General features: G+C 42.2%; 1 protein-coding gene across 1 annotated transcript; it reads right to left on the minus strand.

Moving 5' to 3' along the window:
* Positions 1–884: 884 nt before the first annotated feature.
* Positions 885–5,024, minus strand: LOC102954189 (putative protein ZNF720). Its single transcript, XM_042967980.1, has 3 exons — positions 5,010–5,024; positions 1,492–1,618; positions 885–991 (listed from the first exon to the last, which is right to left on the minus strand). Exons 1-3 carry the CDS (start codon positions 5,022–5,024, stop codon positions 885–887), a joined length of 249 nt encoding a protein of 82 aa, XP_042823914.1.
* Positions 5,025–10,120: the final 5,096 nt, after the last annotated feature.

A 10,120-nucleotide genomic window follows, 5' to 3' on the forward strand; every position in this document is an offset into this window, starting at 1 on the left:
CCTCTATTTCCTACAAGGCACATACCCAGGTCATAGAGAACTTTTGATTTAAAAAATCAGAGATGCGTCTCATATACAAGTTTTTAGAAAGTGAAGACACATATGAAAAAGTCACAGGAACTTCCAACTATACAAAATTATAAAATGATGCAATTACTAGGAAATAAAGGTAATGATGGAAACTTTATTATAGACTGTGGGTTCTAACTTGTAAATGTTCTAGCTCCCTTATGGCATTAATGTATAGTTAATTATGAAACACATAGATACATTAAATTATTTCACCATTGAGCAGTGGAACACAGAGTGGATTTTTCAAATTTTAATTACTACAAAGACACATAAATTTTGAGGTGAAATAAAGGATTAGATTTTCTCATTTGAAGGATGTGTTCTGTGATCTTATGAAATTACTGAGCCTCAATTTTGTACACTTAAGATTAAATCCTCTGTAACTTTGGAAATCCTAAACCAGAAAACATGAGAGCTCTGTCTCCAGTGTTCTCAAGGCTTCTGCCTCAAACCCCAATGGGCCCACCACTACCCTCACACACTTATCACAAGCAGCAAAACAGAATTTAGAAATGACTTAGCATAGAGTTCCTCAGAAATACAGAGAGATCTTCTAGGGCTCTCACAGCAATGGAGAAGCTCTCAGATTATGGAGGTCCTCACCATGGATATGGTGGACCTTCCCTGGAGCTGAAGGAGACTCTTCGGAGAATCAAAGACATGATGTGTTAGAGAGCAGATGTCCCTCTGTAAGAGGGAAAGACATAAAACTCGGCTTTGCAAATGAATTTCCATTCAAGGAGAGCTACCTGAACAACATTGTAAGATCCATCTTCCTCCTTCACATTTGGACCTCACCTGTGTCGTGTGCTTCACTCCCACCTACCTGGGTGTGAGGCTACTGTCTCTTTTCTCTTCACACCCCACAGTTCCTTCTTTTGCTCCAAAACGATGACCAGGTCTGGTTTTGACACAAGACCTGTTTATCAGAACGAAGGAATATAATTATTGCTGGAGTTTCTACCTTTCAACGTGGTAATGTACTCAGCAGACAACAAGGGACATGGGAGAATTCTAAAAAATTATTTCCCAAACACTGTTGCACAAGAAAAAGTCCCTTTACAACATGCAGGAGGACTTTCAAACATTCAATCATGACCTACCTTCCAAGTGCTACCAATACAATAAGGAGTAAAAGTTGGAGTTTAAGATGTGGGCCATACTGTCTTATGCCACTCAATGTTTAGAATTGCCATTTATCTACAAAAATGATGATGGTACCTTTAAAAGATAGGAGGCTAAAGCTGAAAGGGAAATATCATGAAGATATTTCTCTATGTCTACAAATCCCCATTTCTTTCCCTTGCTGCAGGCATCTGAGTCCCAGTCATATAAAAGGGAAGCTTCCAAGAGAGACTCTTCAAGGGAAGGAACAAAACCCGAGCGGGGTTTGGGAAATCTAGAAGGAGATATCCTCACCCAAGAAGAGGAGGTGTCCATAGGTCTCTAACATCACATCTCTGTACAGTTCCCTCTGACTGTGATTCAGGCATTCCCATTCCTCCTGAGAGAATTCAATGGCCACGTCCCTGAAGGTCAGCAGTGTCTGCAATAAAAACCACAGTTATGAAGTGGCCATCGGCAGAGTTCATAATGGCACCTAAGAGGCAAGAGAAAGCTAATGTCACCAGCTAGACTCCAAGAGTTGTTCTTCACCGCTTACCTACTTGTACCCACAGACCATACTCCATCATTTTACTTCACCTCTTTTTTCTACCTTATCTTTTACTTCTGGCAAAACACCCTATGGGCACAGTCTCCTGTCATGGAAACAGAAAACATACAACAACATGTAACGACCGCCCTAAGGAAGAGCTTGGGCAGGCCAACTTTGCGTGTAACCCCCGACTCATACCTATGCAGATGGATGACTGGGTTAACTCATGGAGTGAGGACTGTTACCTTGACCCCCGTGTAATACCAAAATCTCCACCCGAGGGGGAGTACAAACCTCATTTGCATAACACATGCGTATGTACAGAAGTGTTCTCTTAAGGCACGTGTGCCGCCCTATGCCCAGTTCAGAGAAAATGACATGGCTCCACTTCCTAATTGTCCACCCAAATCTTAAATAAAAGGAAATGATCACGCCCCTCCCTCTTGCTCTGTGCATCTCTCCTTTGGAAGTTATTCCCTTTGATCTGCTTATTGGCTGCAAATCAAGGTTCCTGTGTGTGACAACCTCACGTGCTGCACTTTCTATCTACGACTCTATTATATTTGAGGATTTTAACACACAAACATGTCAAGTATGTGAATCTTGTTTTCATTTTCTGAAAATATAAAGCAGTAAATAGAAGGGTGTTTCTGTGACCAGAGCGTGGAGGTAAATACAAACTTTCTTGGCTTTCTTTCATTTTTGTCATTTTATCATGTTTTGCTGTTTTCTCCTTTTTCTCTCCACCTGGTGACAAGACCCTTTCAGTGGCAGGACTTCAAGGGGACAGATGACTCTTTCTGTTCACGGAAACTCCCACATGTTATCAACTCTAAAGACAACTGCCTTGCCTTTCCAACTCCTACTAAATTCTCAACTGGCCAACCTCCACTCAACGGTAGGAACCGATTCAGCAGGAAGAAGCTACTGAAGAGGAGACCTTCCATCTTTAACAACCTTAAGGATGTAAGGCTGTAATTCGTTCAAGCGGGGAAATGTAGCTTCAATTAAATTTCCTTACACCTTGCAGCCAATGATAGGCACCTAAGACATGCAGGGTATGCCCTACCTCAAGGAAATCATAGCTGCTTTCATGCCTCAATGTTTAATTTTTATTAAATACTTGAGACAGGCAGGGTATAACGTTCCTTTATTAATGGGCTTCAAGGTGTAAGGAAATTTAATGGAAGCTACATTTGTTTTGGCTCCGTTCTCCTCACCAGAAATTACAAGCAAAGAGAAACCCAGAAGAAAGAAGTTTCCAGCTGAAATGTGATGCTTCTGCACATCACTCAGTAAATCTAAGATCCTTAGCAAAGATGGGGGGAAAGATCAACGTTATAGAGGAGAAATCTGGCAGAGTGAACCAGGCCAGTTAAAGAAGTGAACACGAAGTGTAAGGAGACGAATTGCTATCAGTGCCTAAGACACACCAAAGAACACATGATCCCTGGTGTGTTCTGTTGGCCCCCAAACAGTAAATCTGATTGTCAGTCTAATTATGAGAGAATACAGTGGATTTATACAAACTTCAATCACATATACTTTCAGTAGAGGCTGCTTTGAGGCAAACAGGCTTGAGCACCAGATTGTAAAGGAGTTCACAGGGCCCACCTGGCTGAAGAGAGGCAGGCCCAACAGGTGACCTGCCTTAAAATATCTATAGGCCCTAACGAACTAACAAATGGGTACTTACAACCCATTTGTAACCCATTACAATCCAGGCAGAATTACCACATGAGGGCAAATTCCGTAAGTTAGCATACATACGCATCTTCCCCCTGCAAAATTAGCCCCAAGTCACTGCCTCAAGGCAGGAGCCTCTCCTCTGCTGTCCTGCCCACCACTCCCTTGAGGTGTATTCACAAATCTATCACCTTTTCTGCCATAGGTGAATTCTTTTCACTGCTCATGCCCTCAGCTTCCACAGGATCATTGACCTGCATTTGGAAGCCCCCATCTGAATGAACAGCCACATTTAGATGGCTGTTTCCCTGTCCTGTAATGTCTAGTATATTTAAACGGAGTATCTTTTTCACATTTTACAAACCAAGACTACCCCCCCCCGCTTTTTTTTTTTAAATTTTATTTATTTATTTATTTATTTTATTTATTTTTTTTTCAATATACGAAGTTTCTGGTCAAATTGGTTTCCATAAAACACCCAGTGCTCATCCCAAAAGGTGCCCTCCTCAATACCCATCACCCACCCTCCCCTCCCTCCCACCCCCCATCAACCCTCAGTTTGTTCTCAGTTTTTAACAGTCTCTTATGCTTTGGCTCTCTCCCACTCTAACCTCTTTTTTTTTTTTTTCCTTCCCCTCCCCCATGGGTTTCTGTTAAGTTTCTCAGGATCCACATAAGAGTGAAACCATATGGTATCTGTCTTTCTCTGTATGGCTTATTTCACTTAGCATCACCCTCTTCAGTTCCATCCACGTTGCTACAAAAGGCCATATTTCATTCTTTCTCATTGCCACGTAGTATTCCATTGTGTATATAAACCACAATTTCTTTATCCATTCATCAGTTGATGGACATTTAGACTCTTTCCATAATTTGGCTATTGTTGAGAGTGCTGCTATAAACATTCCCCCCCCCCACTTTTTTAACTTTCCAAGTTGTTCTGGACCTTATATCAAGGCTGTGTATATTTGTATTAATTTTTTTACTGCGAAAAAGTGGCTTTATTATGGCACAAGGAGAGGACCTGTGGGCACCATGTGCCACAGTGGGGTTGTGAAGAGTGACTGGTTATATACTATACAGGTGTGGGAGGGAAAAACAAAAGGGTGGTCTCCAGAAGGACTCTCATATGCTAAAGAGGACTCCTAAGATACTGGGGGCCTTGTATTTTTCATTTTCTTAATCCTGCTCTACAGACAGGTACTAAATGATGAACTAAAGGGGAACAGTTCTCCTCGACTGAAATCCCAGCACCAGACCCCATCAGCAACTGGAATCTTGGACTCAACAACTTCCCCTTTGGATCTGTCCTAAAGGGAATGTTTGCAATACTTGCAGGACTTTACTTCAAAGTGACAAGTGTTGATGTCCTAGTGAAAGCCTTGTTTGAGAATGTAGAGAAGATCCGTGCTTATACGGGGGAAGAGTTCTAAAGACCTAACCTTGAATATCTTTCCTGAGAAAGTTTTAAAGCTTTGGTGAAAACATACAGCAGAAACACCAAACACAGAGAAATCAACGTTTGTGATTTCTAAATGCATGGAATTTTAGGGGGAAAAGGTGACACAGCCTCTGACCTGGGCACCAAGCTTACCTGAGAGCTGGCCATTTCTTATTTCCCCTTGTCCTCTAGATTTCTTTCTCAGAAGGTATTTGTGGAAAAATCTCAGCTACATCAGGAGAAAATGCCTTTAAAGGCACCAATAGAACGTCTTCACCAGAAAAGTGCTCACTGGCAGGGAGGACTTTGAAGTGCAGGTGGGCCAAACTTCCGAGTTTTTTGTGTCAGGAGCTTTTCAGAAATGGAGACTACGTACTTGGAGCCCAATCTCTTGAGTTTTCCTTGTATACTTTCAGTGGCTTCCACTCCCACAGACACCCACAAATTCTGCTACAGCATAGGAACAGTGTGCTGCACAGACCTAATCCTCCCACACTCACGTAGAGGAGATCCTGTTACCTCTCCTTGAGCAAAAGCCTGCACTCAAATCTCATAAATTAATGGGAAGCCTTGCCGACTGACTCTGGCCTTAGGTAGCATCACCTGGAGCACTTAATTAAGCCAACACTGTTGTTTCCCACTACAACAATCGACAGAATCTGAGGAGGGGGCCAACAGCAAGGGTCGGTTTTGAAACTCCACACGCGATCCCATTGGGAACCATTGGGAGCAGTAAGGAAGGCTTTGGTTATTATCCAGGTTTAAACCCATTTCTTCCCCAGTGATCAGAGTTTCTGGACATTGGAAAAAAGAGAGTTACAAAATTAAGAGCCAAACACACCTTCAGCTCTTTAGCCAGCCTTTTCCATGTCTTCCTAATTCCCAAAGACAGGGCTCCAAGGAACCACAGGTGTCTTCCTAGACCTCCCTGTCAGTTGGCTTGGAGAAACTACTCTGTGCCCTGGGAATAAACCTGTCTTTGTCCTTACTGACACCTGAGCTACACTCTTAATGCTCCAACCCAATGCTACCAGCAGCCCCTGCCTCAGAGAACTAAAACAATTCAAAGAATACAGGTCTTCAATAAATACCAATGGGTCCCTGTCTATGAACTTACTCCTTTGTGTCTAGGCCTTTGGAGCATTACACACCCATTTCTCCTTATTCACTTGCTGCAGTTCTTTTACTGGACTGAGATTTCTTTGGAAAATGTCATGCCAAAATTTCTTTTTCCCAAAAAGGGGGAAAATCTAGGATTTGACAGTAGTAACCACATTTGGAAACAAGGGGAGATAAATGACATTTCAACGTGTTTTCTATGCTCTGTCTCTGATGGCACTTGATGTGAGGTTAGTGGAACTGATCATTTAGTCCTATTGGATGAGCTACCAACCTTCTTGTGAGGAAAATGTTCAATGGATATTGGCACAGTCCACAGAGCATCACTCATTGAGTTTCAAATAGATCCCTCAAAATCTATGCTTGGAATTATTACCCTATAAATAAAGAAACAGAACAAGGCATCAAGCACATTATAGTGGATTACAAGGCTTAGGCCCTAGATCAATGGTCATGCTCAAGCCATATTGGGCCACTGCTGCTATGAAGGCCAGGACCTGGGACCATGGTAGCCTTGGGTGAGGGGGCAGAGAGCAGGGGGTGGAGGAGCTCCTTTGGGGAAGAGGAGGGGTCCTGGGGGAAAGGGGGTTCCTGGGAAGGAGAGTCCTGGCAAGGGAAGGGTATATCAGGAGGGGAGTTGTTCCAGTCCTGTGTCACCCCTATTGTAACTGTGAGAAAACCCGAAGGCTGAGGATGGAAGTTTGATTAGGACTCCTGAGCAATAAATAACACTCGTATCTGTCTGTGTCCTGTTTTTCCCAACATTCATGCCCTAATGACATTGATTCCTACTGAAAACCAATTTTTACCTGAAACTGGCCCATGTAGTCCTTTTAAAAATAGTCCATTTGACAGGGATATCCAGTATCTTTTTACCTTTACTTGGGAGGAAAGTCAATACACCTGGGCAGTAATGCCTCAGGGTCCCACAGAGGGTCCATCCTATGGATGACAATCTTAAGGCTATATTGGATGATAGTAAGTTTTCTGCAGGCTCTCCTTTGTTATAGTATGTACATAATTTTGTTCTCTGCTCCCCTTCTCAAGATTCTTTGCATGACACCAGCATACACCTGTGAAAACTTCTGGTTTTTAAAGAGATATCAAGTGTCCAAAGAAAAATTGCAGTTTGCTCAAAACCAGCATGGGTATTTAAGGCACTTGCTGTCAGAACAAGGACTAGGTTTCAAGGCATCCTGAAAATCAAAAACCTACCACTAAGTACCAATTCTGAGGCTTTTTGTGACTGTTTGGTTTTTGCCGAAATTCGATTCCAAAATTCTCTCTTATAGCTCAAAGTGTATGTACTTTACCAAAAAAGGACAAACTTAACCCTATCATTTGGAAAGATGGGGATGACATAGTAATTGAGACTTGAATGAAAAGTCTAAATCTATAAAAAACTTCTCAACGTCAACACCCAAAAAAACAAGCAACCCAGTTAAGAAATGGGCAGAAGACATGAATAGACACTTTTGGGAGAAAGATAGGCAGATGGCTAACAGACACATGAAAAGATGCTCAACATCACTCATCACCAGGGAAACACAAATGAGATATCACTTTCCACTGATGAGATATGTCAGAATGGGTAAAATTGACAACACAAGAAACCACAGGTGTTGGAGAGGATGAAGAGAAGGGGAACCCTGTTGCACTGTAGGTGGGAATGCAAAGTGGTGCAGGAGCCATTCAGGAGAACAGTAGATGAGGTTTTAAAATAACTAAAAATGGAATTGGAGATGTTTGGGAGCCTCACTTGGTGAGGTGTCTAACTCTTGATTTTGCTCAGGTCTTGATCTCATGGGCATGGGTCAAGCTCCACATGGGGCTCCACAGTGAGTATGGAGCCTCTCTCCCCCTCCACCACTCACACTTGTTCACTCTCTATCGCTCAAATAAATACACATTAAAAGCAAAGAATAACTTAGTTTCTGTCCATGGTGGCCAAAATAAGATACTTGTATGATTTTACTCTTCCTAAATTTCCTAAGACTTCTTTTGCAGACTCTCACATCCTCTAGACAGGATGATGTTCCTCACACCTCAGATATTTTGTGTTTAGGACTCATTTATGGTTTTCCTGCTTTGCATGTGCAAGCTGAGGGGCCAACCTATTGATAGGAGTAGTACCACAAGTAGATTGTCTCCTGAAATAACAGCTACCCCAAGCATCCTTGTCCTAGGGAGCATCTTTGTAACCTTTATACCCAAACTCCCCCATCTCATGAGAAAAATGTAGTCTGTTGTTCTTCCTGTCAGTCATTTATATATTCATGCCTCCCAGAATGTTATGCCAATTACATGTCAGTGATGTTGTAAGTAAAATTGTGAATAAAGTAATGTATTCTAGGGAATCCTGGGTGGCCCAAGCGGTTAAGCCTCTGAGTTTTGATCTTGGCTAAGGTGATTTCACGGTTTGAGGTTCAGCCCCAATCAGGCTGTGCACTGATGACGTGAAGACTGCTTGGGATTCAGTCTTCCCTTCCCTGTCCCCTCCCCTTCTTGTGCTGGAAGTCTCTCTCTCTCAAAATAAATTAATTAAAATAAACTAAGAAAAAATGTAATCTATCTAGTAAAAAATAATAAATTACATGCATAAAATGAAACCTTTCATAATTATCATATAAGCAGCTTGTTATTAACAATTATGTTGTTAATGGTTCCAGCAATAAGGCCAGAGTCTTAGCAGTAATATAACAGTTTTCCCTGTAATAATGAAGAAACACTTGAAATTATCTTTGAATGTGTATCTTCAATATGAGACATTATAGTTTCCCAATATTTCTGGGTGCGGAGTTTGAAGACTGTTGCACAAAGACAGTTTAAAGGTTAGAAGGTCCTTCAAGAAACAGAGGTAAAGGAAATTGTTTCTGAACTGTAATGCAACTGACTACAGGTGAAGCTGTAGGGAAAGCTAGGATTTAGGGAATGCAGGCATTAGAGACCAAGTGGTGAACATTGTGTCTTGTATCCTAGGAGAAATGTTGATGTCTTGACAGATGAAATACTCAAGGAAATCCGTTAGCATGTTTAAGTATTTTCAGTTATAATTGTAATAGTGAACTGCCTGGGACAGAAGAAAATGCAGGTGGATGTGTCAGCTGATACATATAAAAAGAAAGCTGGTGGTAGTCAATAATGAATAGACATTTCCAGGCTGAGGAACTGAAATGGATAGATGTGCTGAAGTTCACTTGGTCTATATTGAGCTTTGATGTCAATTGACTCTTTTGAAAAGAAACAGGTTACAAGGATAGTCTTTGCCAGTCTCAATTTTCTTAAAAATGTTAGTTTATTGATTTTGAGAGAGAGAGAATGGGAGACAGAGAGAGAGAGAGAGAGCAAGTGAGAACCAGGGAGGGGCAGAGAGAGAGGGACAAAGAGAATCCCAAACAGGCTCTGTGCTGTCAGAGCAGAGTCTGATGTGGGGCTTGATCTCACAAACCCTGATCTCATAAACAAAATCAAGAGACCCTCAACCAACTGAGCCACCCAGTCTCATGTCAATTTCTTAGTTCAGCCTGAACAACCGGAAAGGGACAGGAATTCTGACACCCCCAAAAGGGGATATGACATTCTTGCTCCATGGGAGTTTCAGGAGCCAACCCATTCATCACCCTGTTTCCCATTTCTGAACATCTAGAGGTCAGTCAAGTTTTAAAAAGTAAATATATACATAGACTTTGTGAAATGGAAAGAAGACCCAGCAGTGCCTTCAACTGTCTCTCTTTTGACCTTGTCTGTACTTTCTAACTGATTCCATTCTTTTTTCCAGGTCAGCATTTAGCTCAGGAAGAAGCCCCAGCAGGCAAAGCATCCCAGGATGAGGAAGGAAACTACCCCCTCCAGCAATAGGGACTGCCCTGAGCCAGCAGGACCCTACCTGCCTGACAGCAACGCAATGATTGGCCTGGCCTTCACCACCTGCCTGTACCACCACCCTTCGTCCTACATTTTCTTTATATAAACCTGGAAGGATTTTCAGCAGGTTGGGGACAGTGTTTGAGTTGTTGGTCACCTCTCTTCTCAGTGTTGGCCTCCGTGAAAAAAATCTCCTTCTTGTTTTATCACCAATCATCCCACTGCTGTTCTTGCCTTCTCTGGGGGACCCACGCAGACCAGGTTTAGCCACTTGCCACTGA

This window comes from Panthera tigris, chromosome E2 (assembly GCF_018350195.1).
Source record: "Panthera tigris isolate Pti1 chromosome E2, P.tigris_Pti1_mat1.1, whole genome shotgun sequence".
Lineage (NCBI taxonomy): Eukaryota > Metazoa > Chordata > Mammalia > Carnivora > Felidae > Panthera > Panthera tigris.

Bases quoted from the DNA above. Each gene is read 5' to 3' on its own strand.
- LOC102954189 (XM_042967980.1), bottom strand. The intron at 992-1,491 runs GTGAGGATATCT...TCTGATAAACAG, and splicing joins TGGACACCTCCTCTTCTTGG to GTCTTGTGTCAAAACCAGAC.